The 18,670-nt window shown below is 44.8% G+C and overlaps 1 protein-coding gene and 1 pseudogene across 1 annotated transcript; one reads left to right on the top strand and one right to left on the bottom strand.

Annotated features, from left to right (window-relative positions):
• The window catches only part of LOC121546216, a 36,724-nt pseudogene extending 27,709 nt beyond the window's left edge, over positions 1 to 9,015 (top strand).
• Positions 9,016 to 11,808: 2,793 nt separating this feature from the next.
• On the bottom strand, positions 11,809 to 17,874 carry LOC121546830 (leiomodin-2-like). Its single transcript, XM_041858073.2, is given in 5 exon segments — positions 11,809 to 12,202; positions 15,392 to 15,728; positions 15,730 to 16,013; positions 16,318 to 17,037; positions 17,310 to 17,874. Coding segments are annotated over 5 exon segments (1,674 nt in total). The 5' UTR covers positions 17,589 to 17,874; the 3' UTR covers positions 11,809 to 12,148.
• Between the last annotated feature and the right edge of the window lie 796 nt (positions 17,875 to 18,670).

Below are 18,670 nucleotides of genomic sequence, written 5' to 3'. Positions count from 1 at the left end.
TGTTGTGACGTTGGCTGAACTCTCCAGGTGTTAAAAGCCAGCCCACTGTCTCACCCTGTCTGCGTTCTCATTGAACTAATTGGAGGAGGACGCATCAACGATGGAAGTAGGCCTCATTAATGAAATGTCAAAAGTGTATTATTGTAATCAGTATGTTAAACTACCTAGTTTTGAGACTCTGGTCTCTCTCCCCCAGGCCCAGACTCCCCAGGACTGTTGTATTGTGGGTACTGTTGTTCTGACTCTTCTGTTCCTCCCCAGGCCCTGCCCTGCACATAGCCACGGTGGACATCAAGAACCCAGAGATCAACAGCGTGACACGGTTCCATGGACACAACATCTCTCAGATGAACAACATGGTGAGCAGCAGCTTCAACAACAAGAAGAAGGTGAAGGGGAAGAAGGTCAAGAAGCTGACCAAGGCAGACATCGGAACGCCCAGCAACTTCCAGTGAGTATTCCATTCCATTTCTTTCCATTTTTAATTTATTCATTTATATTCTATTCCTTTCTATTCTGTTCTATCTGATTTGTATTTTGTTCTATCTGATTTGTATTCTGTTCTATCTGATTTGTATTCTGTTCTATCTGATTTGTATTCTGTTCTATCTGATTTGTATTCTGTTCTATCTGATTTGTATTCTGTTCTGTTTTATTATATTTGGGTCAATTTTTATTTATTCAGCTCTTATTGGTGACACCTGAGCAGTAAGGGTCATTCACAAGCTCTCACAGTGTGGGTTGAATCCTCACATGAGATTAGATTTGTGTGGAACGTCTAGTTACTCACTGTGATGTCTAGTTAGGATGTGGCCCGTTGAGGTCATCTGGGGGGTATTGCACGGCTAATGTATAGCCATACTGCCATGTGTTAATGTGCGGGCAAAGAGTTGATGGGACTTTTTAATCCTGGCCATATTTCTAATCCCATGTAATATGTAACTGGCATGATGATTGGTAGATGTGAGGATAATCTGTCCTGTGTTTTTAGGAATTGTACACTGTGGTAGTCAATACTATGGTACTGGGTTACTGAAGTAGTGTAAACCAGGGGTATTTAACTGGGGGACCGCACCCAGGTACTGCAGGGGATCCACGAAAATAAATAAATAAATAAATATATACTTACAGTACCAGTCAAAGGTTTGGACACACCTACTCATTCAAGGGTTTTTATTTATTTTTACTATTTTTTACATTGTAGAATAATAGTGAAGATAAAATAGCCCTTACACAGCCTGGCGGTGTGTTGGGTCATTGTCCTGTTGAAAAACAAATGATAGTCCAACTAAGCCCAAACCAGATGGGATGGCGTATCGCTGCAGAATGCTGTGGTAGCCATGCTGGTTAAGTGTGCCTTGAATTCTAAATAAATCACAGACAGTGTCACCAGCAAAGCACCCCCACACCATAACATCTCCTCCTCCATGCTTTACGGTGGGAACTACACATGCGGAGATCATCTGTTCACCCACACCGCGTCTCACAAAGACACGGCAGTTTGAACCAGAAATCTCCAATTTGGACTCCAGACCAAAGGACAAATTTCCACCGGTCTAATGTCCATTGCTCATGTTTCTTGGCCCAAGCAAGTCTCTTCTTCTTATTGGTGTCCTTAAGTAGTGGTTTTTTTGCAGCAATTCAACCATGAAGGCCCAATTCACACAGTATCCTCTGAACAGTTGATGTTGAGATGTCTGTTAATTGAACTCTTTGAAGTATTTATTTGGGCTGCAATTTCTGAGGCTGGTAACTCTAATGAACTTATCCTCTGCAGCAGAGGTAACTCTGGGTCTTCCATTCCTGTGGCGGTCCTCATGAGAGCCAGTTTCACCATAGCGCTTGATGGTTTTTGTGACTGCACTTGAAGAAACTTTCAAAGTTCTTGAAATGTTCATTATTGACTGACCTTCATGTCTTAAAGTAATGATGGACTGTCGTTTCTCTTAGCTTACAGTGGGGGGAAAAAAGTATTTAGTCAGCCACCAATTGTGCAAGTTCTCCCACTTAAAAAGATGAGAGAGGCCTGTAATTTTCATCATAGGTACACGTCAAATATGACAGACAAAATGAGATTTTCTTTCTCCAGAAAATCACATTGTAGGATTTTTTATGAATTTATTTGCAAATTATGGTGGAAAATAAGTATTTGGTCAATAACAAAAGTTTCTCAATACTTTGTTATATACCCTTTGTTGGCAATGACACAGGTCAAACGTTTTCTGTAAGTCTTCACAAGGTTTTCACACACTGTTGCTGGTATTTTGGCCCATTCCTCCATGCAGATCTCCTCTAGAGCAGTGATGTTTTGGGGCTGTCGCTGGGCAACACAGACTTTCAACTCCCTCCAAAGATTTTCTATGGGGTTGAGATCTGGAGACTGGCTAGGCCACTCCAGGACCTTGAAATGCTTCTTACGAAGCCACTCCTTCGTTGCCCGGGCGGTGTGTTTGGGATCATTGTCATGCTGAAAGACCCAGCCACGTTTCATCTTCAATGCCCTTGCTGATGGAAGGAGGTTTTAACTCAAAATCTCACTATACATGGCCCCATTCATTATTTCCTTTACACGGATCAGTCGTCCTGGTCCCTTTGCAGAAAAACAGCCCCAAAGCATGATGTTTCCACCCCCATGCTTCACAGTAGGTATGGTGTTCTTTGGATGCAACTCAGCATTCTTTGTCCTCCAAACACGACGAGTTAAGTTTTGACCATATGACATTCTCCCAATCCTCTTCTGGATCATCCAAATGCACTCTAGCAAACTTCAGACGGGCCTGGACATGTACTGGCTTAAACAGGGGGACACGTCTGGCACTGCAGGATTTGAGTCCCTGGCGGCGTAGTGTGTTACTGATGGTAGGCTTTGTTACTTTGGTCCCAGCTCTCTGCAGGTCATTCACTAGGTCCCCCCGTGTGATTCTGGGATTTTTGCTCACCGTTCTTGTGATCATTTTGACCCCACGGGGTGAGATCTTGCGTGGAGCCCCAGATCGAGGGAGATTATCAGTGGTCTTGTATGTCTTCCATTTCCTAATAATTGCTCCTACAGTTGATTTCTTCAAACCAAGCTGCTTACCTATTGCAGATTCAGTCTTCCCAGCCTGGTGCAGGTCTACAATTTTGTTTCTGGTGTCATTTGACAGCTCTTTGGTCTTGGCCATAGTGGAGTTTGGAGTGTGACAGTTTGAGGTTGTGGACAGGTGTCTTTTATACTGATAACAAGTTCAAACAGGTGCCATTAATACAGGTAACGAGTGGAGGACAGAGGAGCCTCTTAAAGAAGAAGTTACAGGTCTGTGAGAGCCAGAAATCTTGCTTGTTTGTAGGTGACCAAATACTTATTTTCCACCATAATTTGCAAATAAATTCATTAAAAATCCTACAATGTGATTTGTTTGTTTTGGTTTTTTTGTGGAAATGTGTTAATTTTTTTCAATGTTTTTATGAATATCGCTAGCAACAACAGAATAAACACATTTTGAATTAGGAGTATCTTTCTAATGATGTCAACTTTATTTCTCAACTCCTAATATTGAGAAAATTACACTCTCTGGAGTGTCTGGCATAGGCTTTGAAAAAGCACCTGCGAATAGGCTACCAGTGTGGCAGGTGCTGTGTCTTGACTTGGACATTAATTTTTGCCAACACATGGCTCACCTTTTGTTTAACCAGCTAAACAGCTGCTCTTTGTGAAAATGTGCTTGTAGTTACCTTTCTAGCTAATAGGCTACTTTAGAGTTTACACTTCCTCTGTGTGTCCAATCATCCCCTGAGTATAGGGTTCAGTATATAGTAGGTAGCCTATGTGATCATTCCCTCAGGCTCTGTACTCATCTCTCTCTGATCATGTGTTTCCTTCCAGGCACGTTGGCCACGTCGGCTGGGACCCCAACACAGGCTTTGATGTGAGTATGACTGACTGACTGACTGGGTTCTGACTGAGGAGGATATAGTTGTTGTCGTCTACACTGTAGCCTCTGGCTAGTAGAATCGTCCCCTACTTCTAATGGTATGGGAAGACCCTAAGTGACCTGTGATCTGCCTCTGCTTCTCACGCGGTGGTCTAGCTAGCCTCTGTCATGTAACATATGGGACGTTTTAATGTCACATGCACAAGTACAGTGAAATGCCTTTCTTGCCAACTCAAACCAGTAGGCCTGGACAGTGTGTATTACTGGGAGAAAGAGGTGGGGAAGGAGAGTGGAGAGGTTGGTTGTTGCGTTTTATCCCCCTTACCAGTCCTCATGCTCAGAACTTGTTTATTTCTGATGTGGTGTTCATCAGACATGATTCTCCTCAGAAATATATATCAAATAATATGACATATCTCTCCTCTCTGCCCAGTGCAGAAGGCACTGCCAGCCCAGGGTTACACAAGGAGATTTCACATTATAAACCTGTTTCTGCATAATCCACCCAGTCGTTTCCAAATAAAGGATGATAAGTAATTATTGAGTGGTGTTCTACACGCACGTCGAGCAGAGCAGACGGGAACCGGAGGATTTGTTGAAATTTCTAAAATAAGATTTCAATGATTTTGAGTTTCTGAGCTTTAATACTTTCAAGGACTTGAGTGGAGAGAGATATGAGCGAGTTTAAGAGAAAGAGATATAGGATGTTTTAACATGGTTCGACAGAAACTGGAAAGAATACCCTGCACATTGTCCTGTTTTGGTCAAGTTTTGTACAGAAGTAATTCATTTCACAAAACACAACCTGAATGACATAGAAGTAAACTAACTAACTAAGCTGTTGTTTGTGTCTGCCCAGAGAGCTAGAGTAGTGGTTTAAAGTAGATATGACATAAACCTGTGTAATCTAGTTCTGTGGGAATATAATCCCACAGCCTTCAATCCACTCTACCGGTTGGGCAGTGGGCAGTGCCAACCTGCCACCGTTCCCACTCAGCCACCAGGTGGCGATGCAGGGGCTGTTTACAACAGGGGTGCCAACATCAGAACAGTTTCTGAGAACATGAGACCGCCAGCTCTGACATAATGTGGTTCTAACTGAGTAATGTTTTATCCCAGTGAGGTTCTAACTCATTGGCGTTCAAACTAAGTGAAGTTGTAACCAATTGATGTTCTGAGTGAAGTTCTTACTGATAGTAGTTCTAACCCAGCGTGGTTCTATTCCTGTTAGTTTCTTTTCCAGTATTTCAGTGTGGTTCTAACCCAGTGTTCTCTGCCCTCCTCCAGTTGAACAACCTAGACCCGGAGCTAAAGAACCTGTTTGACATGTGTGGCATCTCTGAGGCCCAGCTGAAGGATAAGGAGACCTCCAAGGTCATCTATGACTTCATCGAGAAGAAGGGAGGAGTGGAGGCAGTCAAGTTCGAGCTCCGCAGACAAGGTGTGTGTTTGTGTGGGGAACTAAGGGCTTTAAGGTTGTGTGTTTGTCAGAAGAATATCCATAGTAGGTCACAGTGACTTACAAAAACAAGTTGTCTTGTAGCCTATGTAGTGCCCTAAACTGTGTGATAGTGTCCATATAGAATGTTTAGTGCTCTAGAGTCTAATGTTCAGTGTGTGTTCCTCAGGTCCTCCACCTCCAAGGTGGTGTGGTAGGTTGGTTTATCTCTGCATGGGGCTGCTGTGGCATTAGTCTGACTGGGAGCTGTCTGATAGGCTAACTGACCTCTGTAGGACAAGAGAGTAGTTCCATCTCTGTCCCAAAGTCTAACACAGGCTTTCCCAAACTCTGTCCTGGGACCCCCCTGGGTGCACGTTTAGTTTTTTGCCCTAGCACTACACAGCTGATTCAAATAATCAAAGATTGATGATGAGGTGGTTATTTGAATCAGCTGTGTAGTGCTAGGGCAAAAAACAAAAGGTGCACCCATGGGGGGCCCAGGACCGAGTTTGGGAATCCCTGGTCTAACACAGGGATGCACAACTCAGGGCCTCGAGTTCCTCAGGACTGAGGCCCTTGAAGACCAGGGCCTATATCCACAAAGTGTCGTGGTAATGCTGATCTAGGCTCCGTTTTGTCTTATAGATCATAATGAATAAATGATATGGAAACGTCCTAGATCAGCACTCCTACTCACAGATGCTTTGTGACTACGGACCCAGAGCTGTGCAACCCTGGGCCGGATCTAACATGTATGGACCTTGACAGGCCAGACCAGGAGTCAGTTTGCAGTGTGCTGAAGAGACGTTTGCCTTTTCTTGACTTTAGAATGACATGTTAGTCAGTGCTATACTCTTTCATACTACCACAGAGCTTTTGTGTGTTTGAGTTTCTGGGTTAGTTGAGAAGAATAACATGAAGTATAGCTGTCCCTAGTGGCTAAAGTCATTACTGCATGGTGTTATACCAGCAACTGAGCTGTATTTATTTTCCTCTGAGGTACTTCTAGAATCTAAAGCATGTTGTGTAGTGTACAGTAGCAACAGTGTGTATATATACAATAGTAGATGACATGCTAAAATAATGTTTATTCTCTCTGGTCCAGCCCCCCCACCCCCTCCCTCCAGAGGTGGACCCCCACCCCCTCCCCCTCACCAGAACTCCGGACCCCCTCCCCCGCCCCCACCCATCAGGGGCAGGGGTGCGCCTCCCCCTCCTCCCCCCTCCAGAGCGCCCACCTCAGCCCCACCACCACCTCCCCCATCCAGACCAGGCATGGGCGCTCCACCCCCACCCCCAACCAGAGGCCCTCTGCCCCCTCCTCCCCAGCCTTCCCATGCCTCCCTGGCTCCCCATGCCCCACCTCCTCCCCCCGCCTCCCTCCTCCGCCCCAGCAGGTATGGGTTCCGGAGCACCCCCTCCTCCTCCCCCGCCTCCCGGCCCTCCTCCCCCACCCATGCTGCCGGAAGCTGATGGAGGGGGTGGAGGTGCTGGTAAGCACTCAGCCCTGTTGAGCCAGATCAGGGAGGGGGCTCCGCTGAAGGTGGATCAGAAGGAGAGGCCTGTTTCCACCAGCACCGGCCGAGACGGTCTCCTCGAACAGATACGAAAGGGCAAACAGCTAAAGGCTGTGAGTGGACATTACCTTATACACTACACCCTAACCCCTATGCCCCTGGTCCCTATACCCTAGCTCCTACCTCAACCACTAAAAGCCAATTTATGATTGCTCCAGCATTGCGATCCGGAGGCTCCGTACTGCGGGTGTGATGCAAATACAGAGCCTCCGGAGGCTTGCAGAGGCCAAATCGAGCTCCTTACCGCATCGCCTCATTGCTCCACATAGCTCCGCATTGACATGATTGGTTGACGGTTGGTGGAGGCGCGAGGTCCTCTATAAACCCAAACTCACCTCCTTGACAACTTCCTTCACAACAGCTCTGCTCCGCGAAGCGCAATAAGTATGAATGCCCTGACTTCTACAGAGGCCGTATCGCAGTAACTGCTGTACGGCCAATGCAGACGTCGGCTTGACCATGCAGCGCCTTTAAGGCTGCCCCTTCACACATCCCCTATCCCCTAGATACTAGAAGCACATTCCCCGATACTGGAGTGTGTTGACTGGTGTGTAATTCCTGTGTGTGTTCCAGGTGGCTGACGAACCAGGGTCAGGTGGACCCGCCACCCCTTCAGCCGGCATCGTAGGAGCTCTGATGGAGGTTATGCAGAAGAGGAGCAAGGCCATCCACTCCTCAGGTATACTCACACACACACACACACACACACACACACACACACACCTCAGATAAGAGGTTGCTGTTATTCATACCAATGTATTTTCTGTGTTTGTGTCTCCCTCTCCCTAGATGATGATGACGATGATGATGAGGAAGAGGACTTTGAGGATGATGATGAGTGGGATGACTAGTGACCATCCCCCCAGCCTCGCCCCCCGGATGATTATTACCACAGTACATTGTCCCTAAATTGTCTTTCTAAATCTTATTCAAATGATAATGTAAATGTTTTATCAATTTGCTGTATATTTTTGTTGCCTTTATGCTTTTTTTTTTTTATTCTGTGCAATACCTCATTTAATCTGTAAAGGTTTGTCATGTGATCTTGCTGTAAAGTTTTTCTTCTCTCTCTCCTGGATTAACATGTGCAATTTTACGTCAAGTTTCTCTTGATCTGTAGAGTTGAATGTTTTTGTTTTTTTGGTCAGTGACTGGAGGGAGAACAAATGAACAAACTGACAGATCCCTTAATGTTATAGTTGTTAAAAATGGAGAACACTATTTTCATACCCTTCTCTTACTTTATTTTTACTTATTCAAAAATCCTAGTTTAGCACTCTTATTTTCTTAAGAAATCAGCTCTTTTTGAATATTTAGCCCCATTCGCTGTCAATTGTAAATCTACTCAGAGTTTGTATTTTTGCACGAATTGAAAGAAGAGGCTCAGTATGTGAATACAGAGGACTATCATGACTGTATCTGCAACGTTATGCTTTAAAGGCTACGGATATCGCTTCAATTATGCAACACTGTCAACCCGTACACTACAGTAGTACACACACACACACACACACACACAGCTGTCTGCTCTGTGTTTCGGTTTGTTTCATCGTAGTTACACTACAGTACATTTACATTAAGTCATTTAGCAGACTCCAGAACGACTTACAAATTGCTATAAACTACAAACGGTTATCACACAAACAACAATGTTTTTCATTCTTCTTTTCTTTCACGGTAGCAATCAGTCTCCTACAGTTATTTGTTTGAATCAGGTCGGTGCGGATGCAAAGCTTGAGGAGTAATTAGTTTGTCAACTTAATATGACATATCTGATCTTGCAGCTCACTGTTCCACGATGAACTGTGTCACTAACAAACTGTCATTCAGAACCAGTGAACTACACTAACACTTGTCTACTATTGACACTAACCTGACTCTACACGGGGAATACTGCTTTCTCCTTGGGGAAGGGAACCGATGCTGTTTTTTACAGTATCGCTCTGTCTGTTTTCACGGTTAGTGAAACTCCATTCAGTAACTAGGATATATGGACTATATGGACATCAAACCTTCATAAGTTAGGTTGGAAGAATAATGGACTATTAAATTGTACTCTCAAATAAATGTTACTATTTACAGAGATGCTCTCCTGTTTTCTGTGGGATGGATGTGCGTATAATGGTAAATATGACCAGCCTTTGTACAGTAGGATATGTACCGTATAATACGTGTTTGTTTGGGCCTAGGGTTGTTTGAGGGAGAGCAACTTCTGAGTGTTTACTTATTTTGATATGTTAGCACGTTGTAAGGCCTGCACGTGGATATGACTTATTCTAAGTGTGTGTTCGTGCACGCGGTGTACGTGTACGGACTGAGCCCCCTGGCATCCCTTCCATCAGTAGTGAGTGATGACCAGAGCTCTCATCACCAGCAGATTAGCATGACTGATCAGACAACAGCTGAGCCATATTCACATGGGGTATTTGAATGGTACATATTGAATGAATAGAGCAGACATGAATCTCTATTATATGCTACAGAGAAGTGTGTTAGAAAAATTAAGTGTAGATCAATCTGACTGTCCAGTGATGTTCCACGACATGTCTGAATACTTGAATAACCCCCTGGTATGTCTGCTCACACAAACTCATCTCAAACTGAAATAAGATTGCCTGCATTGTTGATATTTATATTTAATAGTAGTTGGGGGTGTTATTGCAATCCGCTCCAGGTGATGCCAGTGTAGCTGCCCAAGATGGAGAGGGTGGAGCAGGGTAGAGTGTGTCCTGTGTCCACGCTCCCTTGTGCACATGGTAAGCCTGTGGGACCAGCATCCCCAACGAAGGGTTTACATTTCCACACTTCCAGGCCCTGAGCACTGTATGGGAATTACACCTGAGCAGTGAGCTGGGCACCCTTCGTGACAATACACTGGGGACAAAGCATGGACAACAAGGGGACTTACTGTAGCACAGGTGGCATGACAACAAGGGAACAACACTGCTTAATGGGAACACATGGACATATGCCAAAAGTCCACGACAGCCACAGGAATGCTTGCTGTAGGCCTGTAGAAGCGTGATGGGAGGGTTGGACCAAGTAGTGGGAAAACAGTATTAACAGCTGTTAACTTGGTTTCAGTGTGGCCTATGGCCCCATTGTCTCTCAGTTCCCAGTATGCATCATGTTGGCTAAACCCACACGTGAAACCGCGAGGTCGGACAGAGTCCACATGACATAACTCATGGACTATTTGTAGTGTGAATGTAGAAGAGATTAAGCTGGAATGATTGGTTAGAGGGATGGAAAGAGAGAGAGAAAGAGAGTTAATGATTTGTATTTGTTTTAAATGTATGAAATACAGTTGTTTGCCAGGTAGTGGGATTAGAAAAATAACCCAAATGACCTTTCAGACACTAAATTCATTGTCAAGTGTTAAGAGTTGCCAAACACCAAATCATCACGAGACTCCAAGTTTACTTTGATATGATGGTTATTATATCCATATTTTTGCACATATAGGTGTTTCCACCACCATTTCTCGCATAATTACTTTTACCAACACAAAAATATCTGCATTTATAAAATTGTATTGTTTCCATCACACCTGTTGAGTTTTTTTTTTTATATGGTATGACTTTACTCTCATAAAAACTGTGGATGGAAACAAGTGACACTTCAGAGCCAAAAATATCTAATCTGAGAGTCCAAACCATAGAGATCCTATTCAATTATTCTAATTCCATGGTCGACTGAGGTCACATGGAGCATTACAATTTTATCAGGATTGAGATCCACATATAGATATGGTATACATCTGAACTCTAAAGATCAGATTCCATTTGTTTTCTTTTCTGTTTACACATTACGGAAAAGATCAGATACACCAGATGATAATACCTGATGTTACCAAAAACTGTGCTGAAATTGCTTATCAAGCTCGTTGTCTAGTGCCAGTGTTGTGTTGTCTAAGTGGTGAATATTGTTTCCCTCCAACACCGTGTTTTTGCAGAGTTAGATGTCCTTTCCAATTCCATGTGGGAAGCTAGAATGGTTAATCAAGGACAGTTGTTGCTGCTGCCAAAAGCATTTCAGTGTTGTGTTTGCTTTTAACAGCTGTGGGGTAGATTTAGGACCAGGCCAGAGAACTCTTCCAAGACACACAAATGCACAGGGGAAGTAAAGTGTTCCTCTGCTAAATACACTGAGTATAAAAAACATTAAGAACACCTGTTCTTTTCATGACATAGACTGACCAGGTGAAAGCTTTGATCCCTTATTGATGTCACCTGTTAAATCCAATTCAGTCAGTGTAGATGAAGGGGAGGAGACAGGTTAAAAATTGATTTTTAAGTCTTGAGACATGGATTGTGTATGTGTGCCATTCATAGGGTATGAAAATGTATGCACTCACTAACTGTATGTTGCTCTGGATAAGAGTGTCTGCTAAATGACTAAAAATGTAAAGAATAGGGTGAATGGGCAAGATAAAATATTTAAGTGCTTTTGAACGGGGTAGTAGGTGCCAGGCACACCGGTTTGTGTCAAGAACTGCAATGCTGCTGGGTTTTTCAAGCTCAACAGTTTCCCGTGTGTATCATGAATGGTTCACCACCCAATGGACATCCAGCCAACCTGACACAACTGTGGGTAGCATTGGGGTCAACATTGGCCAGCATCAACGCTTTCGACACCTCGCAGAGTCCATGCCCCAACGCGGGGGGACTCTACAAGGAATGCTGTCCGACAGGAAGATGGATATAACTTTTTGGCTTTTGGACAGAACCTTTTTTGACAAAACCTTTTTGGACAGAACCTTTTAGACAGAAGCCTTAGGACAGTAACTTTAGAACATGACATTTTGTAGAGAACCTTTTGGACAGTCACAGTACCTTTTGGACAGTACCATGGTTTAAGCAGCAGTAAAACACCATAACACTTCATTGTGTTGTTACTTTTATCTTCATGTTCAATTCATACAGTATATTCCTCACACACCAAATACAATATTTACAATTATACAAAAAAAGGTTACCTCAGTAAACAATTTAGACAACAATTTATACATTTATCATCACAAAAATGTAGACAACCAAATACCTTTCTGCAAAAGCATACACCATAAATACATTTAAAAAATATATTAATTCCAAAAGTAAAGGTGTTATTACAGTGTTAATTTCCAGTATCTTCTCTGAGGAAAGTCCAGTTCAATCTGAATGTATTGCTTTATGTGTCCTCAGTAGTCTCAGGGGGTTCCCTGTGTCTTCAGATCAGCTAGTCTCTTCATCAGGGACAAAGACAAACTTCCTCTGTGGAACTTCCACCTGCAATAAAAAAAAAAACATGATTTCTGTTAAATAAAACAGGAATTTTTCTTATGCTAGGTTCCTCGAAAAAAAAGATTCCATGAAAGCTAGAGCTATTTCAGAGACAAATACATGTGAGCAGGAAAACAAATATATTTCGTAGTCCAGTCCTTCCAGGATTTTGTGATTCTGCGATTGCAAAATTGTTTGCAAAATCAACAATACCCTACAAATTATGCAAGGACAAATTTGGTCAATCACCGCACTATTACCGCATATAACAGTCAAATCACCGAAATATTATTGCATAAAACTGTCAGATTACCACACTACAAAAAGAGGGCTCACAATTTAAACCAATCACCACACTTTTACCGGATAAAGTGGTTCAATCAAGCCACATGTCAACAAATGTTTTCCCTGTCAGCGCAAAACTCAACGCAAAATGTCAGAAATGCAGCAGCAATATCAAAAAATTTTGCCCGCAACTATCACAAAAGTCACTCTGCACTTTGACTAATCAGTGGCATCACCAACATGTACAGTGAGGGAAAAAAGTATTTGATCCCCTGCTGATTTTGTACGTTTGCCCACTAACATAGAAATGATCAGTCTATAATTTTTATGGTAGATTTATTTGAACAGTGAGAGACAGAATAACAACAAAAAAATCCAGAAAAACGCATGTCAAAAATGTTATAAATTGATTTGCATTTTAATGAGGGAAATAAGTATTTGACCCCCTCTCAATCAGAAAGATTTCTGGCTCCCAGGTGTCTTTTATACAGGTAACAAGCTGAGATTAGGAGCACACTCTTAAAGGGAGTGCTCCTAATCTCAGTTTGTTACCTGTATAAAAGACACCTGTCCACAGAAGCAATCAATCAATCGGATTCCAAACTCTCCACCATGGCCAAGACCAAAGCGCTCTCCAAGGATGTCAGGGACAAGATTGTAGACCTACACAAGGCTGGAATGGGCTACAAGACCATCGCCAAGCAGCTTGGTGAGAAGGTGACAACAGTTGGTGCGATTATTCGCAAATGGAAGAAACACAAAAGAACTGTCAATCTCCCTCGGCCTGGGGCTCCATGCAAGATCTCACCTCGTGGAGTTGCAATGATCATGAGAACAGTGAAGAATCAGCCCAGAACTACACGGGAGGATGTTGTCAATGATCTCAAGGCAGCTGGGACCATAGTCACCAAGAAAACAATTGGTAACACACTACGCCGTGAAGGACTGAAATCCTGCAGCGCCCACAAGGTCCCCCTGCTTAAGAAAGCACATATACAGGGCCGTCTGAAGTTTGCCAATGAACATCTGAATGATTCAAAGGAGAACTGGGTGAAAGTGTTGTGGTCAGATGAGACCAAAATCGAGCTCTTTGGCATCAACTCAACTCGCTGTGTTTGGAGGAGGAGGAGGAATGCTGCCTATGACCCCAAGAACACCATCCCCACCGTCACACTTCCCTCAGCCAGGGCATTGAAAATGGGTCGTGGATGGGTATTCCAGCATGATAATGACCCAAAACACACGGCCAAGGCAACAAAGGAGTGGCTCAAGAAGAAGCACATTAAGGTCCTGGAGTGGCCTAGCCAGTCTCCAGACCTTAATCCCATAGAAAATCTGTGGAGGGAGCTGAAGGTTCAGCCTCGAAACCTTAATGACTTGGAGAAGCTCTGCAAAGAGGAGTGGGACAAAATCCCTCCTGAGATGTGTGCAAACCTGGTGGCCAACTACAAGAAACGTCTGACCTCTGTGATTGCCAACAAGGGTTTTACCACCAAGTACTAAATGTTTTGCAGAGGGGTCAAATACTTATTTCCCTCATTAAAATGCAAATCAATTTATAACATTTTTGACATTGGATTTTTTGTTGTTGTTATTCTGTCTCTCACTGTTCAAATAAACCTACAATTAAAAATGTCTTTGTCAGTGGGCAAACGTACAAAATCAGCAGGGGATCAAATACTTTTTTCCCTCACTGTAGTTAGTTAGTGACCATCCTCATTTACTCTTTGTTGTGAGGCCTTTCCTATTTCCCTTATCGTAGCAGCCGTCCAACAGTCCTATTTATAATTCTAGTTAAGTGGCAGGCATTCACAGCCTCTAGACCCTAGCCTTCTGAGGGCAACCAGGATTTTCCACAGTAACAACATAACAAGCAGTTACCACACATTAATTGGCCCACAGAAACATTAGAGACTACTCTCTCTAACCTTTCTCCTTCTTTCTCTCAATCTCTTTCTTTATATCCCCCTCTCTCCATCTCTCTCTCTCTCTCTCTCTCTCTCTCTCTCTCTCTCTCTCTCTCTCTCTCTCTCTCTCTCTCTCTCTCTCTCTCTCTCTCTCTCTCTCTCTCTCTCTCTCTCTCTCTCTCTCTCTCTCTCTCTCTCTCTCTCTCTCTCTCTCTCTCTCTCTCTCTCTCTCTCTCTCTCTCTCTCTCTCTCTCTCTCTCTCTCTCTCTCTCTCTCTCTCTCTCTCTCTCTCTCTCTCTCTCTCTCTCTCTCTCTCTGTCTCTCTGTCTCTCTCTCGGCCTGTGTTAGGGACTTCAACCAAGGCTTGTGTTGTGTTTGGCTGTGTTCAGACATACCACAGCGCTTGATGATGGAAAGGTGTCATATGATCGGCTTCCATCAGAAAATAACATGTCAACCACAGGAGATGACTCAGATAGCGATGTCACCTGTCTAAATCAGACTGACCTCTGAGGTATGTGTTCCCTTTGACTGTAAGAATGCACCCTAAGGTTCTCAAAGCACAACCTCATTTATCTTAGACCGTTTAGACCATATTCTTTCTCTCAACCATTTTATTTGAGTTGTCTTAGACATTTTCCAAGATGACATAGTGTCTCAGTCTGCTGGCTTTGTCACAGAAAGAGACACTTTTCCAGATGGAAACATGTTCATTAGTTTCCAGTGCTATTAGGCTGGTGGTGAAGCATTGAAGCATACAGTGTCTGTCCAGGAATACCCAGACCAGGAAACAGCTGGAATATCCTCCATATTGGTAAGGGCCAATCGTTTTTCCTAGCCATGTGACCGGACCAGAAAATAACTCTGGGCCCTAATGATGACGTATGAGACTGGGAACTCTCATAGGTGGTGTCTCACCAGCCGACCATCTTTAACCCTTAAACCCTTGTTAACTCTCATTGGCTGTGAATGCATACACACATGCACACACACACAATCTCACCTTTCTGAGGGAGCGGACACTGGCGTTGCGGATGGAGTTCATGAGCTGGTCGTGTGAAGAGCGCAGTGGAGTGGGTGGCCTGCTGTACTCCTGTTCTCTCTTCTCTCCCACTGGCCGCAGAGCGTTCTTCAGCTCCTTCAAGATACTGTTGGTCTCTCTCATTCCTTTCTTCCCCTTCTTCCCCTTCCCTTTCCCCTGCTTCTTAACAACCTCCTCGTGGAGCCTGATCACCTCCGCTATTTTCCTAGTCGGCTTCTTCTTCTCTGCTGGGGGCTGGCAGTGTGGGGGAGGGGGCAGGGGAGGGGGCGGGGGAGGCGGCGGAGGAGCAGGGGGTCTGTTTTTTGGGGAGTTTGGGGGATTGCCAAGGAGACACATGAGGGGAACCGTAAGGCGAAGAACCCGGTGTGGCCTTCAACAGAGCGGTGGTACGGGGGTTAACGGCCCCCTCTGGTCCCGCCTGCTGGTTCTGTCTCTGCTCCTGCATGCGTTTCTGTCTCTGACGGTCCATGTTACGGGTCAGGATGCCTGTCATGCTCATCCGGGGGCCTGGCAGGTGGAACTGGTAACCCAGCTTGATCAGGGTGTGGTTCTCCCTCAGAACCTTCACCATCTCCATCTCCACCTGAGAGAGAGAGAGAGAGAGAGAGAGAGAGAGAGAGAGAGAGAGAGAGAGAGAGAGAGAGAGAGAGAGAGAGAGAGAGAGAGGAGAGAGAGAGAGAGAGAGAGAGAGAGAGAGAGAGAGAGAGAGAGAGAGAGAGAGAGAGAGAGAGAGAGAGAGAGAGAGAGAGAGAGAGAGAGAGAGAGAGAGAGAGAGAGAGAGAGAGAGAGAGAGAGAGAGAGAGAGAGAGAGAGAGAGAGAGAGATTGTGCTTTTACTATTAGTAAATGCAGCATCATCAAGATTGAATACCAGACTGACTGACTGACCTGTCCTCCACACATGTGTCTCTGGTTGTGGAAGCGTAGCTCAGTCAGGGTGCTGTTGCTAGGCAGAGCCTGGACCATGGCCAGAACCCCTTTCCCTGTCACATAGTTGGACTCGATGTTCAGGCTGACAATGGAGGTGTTTTCTCGAAGCGTCTTGGCAATGGCCAGCGCCACGGGGTCGTCAGCGTGCGTGTTGGCAAGGCTAAAGACACGCACGTGTGTGTTGGAGCGCAGTGCCTCGGCAAACTGGATTAGAGTGTCCTGTGAGATGTCCTCAATGTTGTTGAGGTTGACCTCTTTGAGTTCAGGGTCGTTACTAAGGACTCTTTCCAGGGCCTCGTCGACAACTGTTGGGTTGCCATCGGCGTTGGTGTCAAGCGGAGGTGGGGGCGGGGTTAGTCTCATAGGCTCCACCCTTGGGGGTCTCAGGAGGCTGGGGGAGGAGATGACGACTGACAGCGGTGATGGAGGACCAGAATCCTTTGGGTGTGCTGCTTTAGGCCTCTCCTCTTCTGGCTCCTCTTCATCCTCCTCATCCTCTGTTTCAGCTTCCTCTTCCTCCTCCTCCTCCTCCTCCTCTTCCTCCTCCTCCTCCTTTTCTTCTTCTTCTTTATAATCTTTATTTTCTTTCTTGTTCTCGTCATCCTTCTCCTCCTCTGCTTCGCTGTTGCTTTCTGTCATGCATTCTTCCTCCCTCTTTTCAGCATCATCATCATCTTCCTGTTTAGACATAAGGTGTACATCTCTCATTAATCTGACTCAGACACATGGTCATGTTCTCTTATAACTGTATTATGTCTAAAGTTAGACCTAAACGGGATATAAGATTTGCATTATTTTGTGTGAATGTCCTAACTGGTTCTCCATTGTACCAGAAAGTGATCATTATTGAATAATTAATCTTATTAATTGGTCAAACAGAATTTAAGGTTATCCATATAGATCTGAGAGTAGCAAGCTAGCTGAGTTAAGACTCTCTCCTTATCACTGACCTGTTTGGGGCTGCTGGCTTCCCCTCTCTCATCCTCCAGTATCCTCTTGGTCTCCTTCTCCCAGTACTTCAACAGCGACTCTCTACTGAAGGTGCCAGTGGGTGTCTTCTCCGTCTGGTCCCTTTGTCTCAGGCCGATGGGCACGTTGGCATCAGGGTCTATGTCTGCCAGCTCCATCTCCAGCTCTGCTAGCTCCTCTGGGCTGAGAGAAGCCAGTAGTTCATCCTCATCCACATCCTCATACTTACTCAGCTCCCGACGGTACCCAAAACTGTTCATCGCTGAAGAGGTTGGCCCCTGTGTTGGGCTCCAGGTAGATGGGGCTCCGTGTGCCGTACGAGTCCGATCAGGGTGGGATCTTTCTGGGATAGGTTTCCGGTCAATGGAGTCTTTCTGGAGGTGTGGGTCCAGTCAAGTTTAGTCTCAGCCTGATCTGTTTGTCCTCTACTGTTTCAGTGAGAACAGTACCAGTGGTGTATGTGCAAGGGGCCTAGCTGGGGTGTCTGTGTCGGTGGTGTGTGTTTTAAATGTGTGTGTGAGTGTGTCCTGTTCTCCTCTATTCTAATCTCTCCAGCTGCTGCAGAGGCCTTAAGAGAGGGATCAGTGGAGTGCAACAAAGCGTCGGACCATGATGCACAGTGCTTTTTTGGGAGACGCTGCTCAGAGAGATAGACTAGAGCCACAAAAAGCATGTGAGCTCAGAGAGCAGAGTGGCCCTGGTCAGGCCTGTCAGCGGATCCCAGCAGCGGCCACATTGTTCAAAGCCCAACCGGTCCCAAGAGAGACAAGCAGAACTCATAGCGACCAACAGACAGAGACACATAGCAACATGAAAGCACATAGACATCACACACAGAGAAACCCACAGACATGGAAAGACATCCAGACTCAGAGACACACACCATTACATAAATGTGTCTCAAACAGTACAGATTTCACTAATATGCCATTTAGCAGATGATTTTATCCAAAGCGACTTACAGTCATGCATGCATACATTATTTTATTTTTTTGTGTATGGGTGGTCCCGGGGATCGAACCCACTACCTTGGCGTTACAAGCGCTGTGCTCTACCAGCTGAGCTACAGAGGACCACAGAGTACTAGGTTGCTCTGTTCAAATGTAGTGGACTACATAAGGAAGAGGGTGTCATTTCAGATATGAGTGGTTGTTTATCTGATAGGGGACAGAGTGAAGTAGGTCCGTATTGAAATTGTGACTTTTCAAGTGTCTTTATCACCGCTCAACATTGTTGTGTGACACAACTGGCCAACCCGTGGGATTAACTACTACAGATAACATGGTTTCTATGGTAACATACAGTATATTTCTATGGAGCCAGTGGCGACACGTCATTGGCG

The sequence above is a fragment of the Coregonus clupeaformis genome, unplaced genomic scaffold (genome assembly GCF_020615455.1).
Source record: "Coregonus clupeaformis isolate EN_2021a unplaced genomic scaffold, ASM2061545v1 scaf0070, whole genome shotgun sequence".
Taxonomy (NCBI): domain Eukaryota; kingdom Metazoa; phylum Chordata; class Actinopteri; order Salmoniformes; family Salmonidae; genus Coregonus; species Coregonus clupeaformis.
The sequence above is the reverse complement of the archived record's forward strand: the minus strand, read 5'-3'. Positions and strand labels throughout refer to the sequence as shown.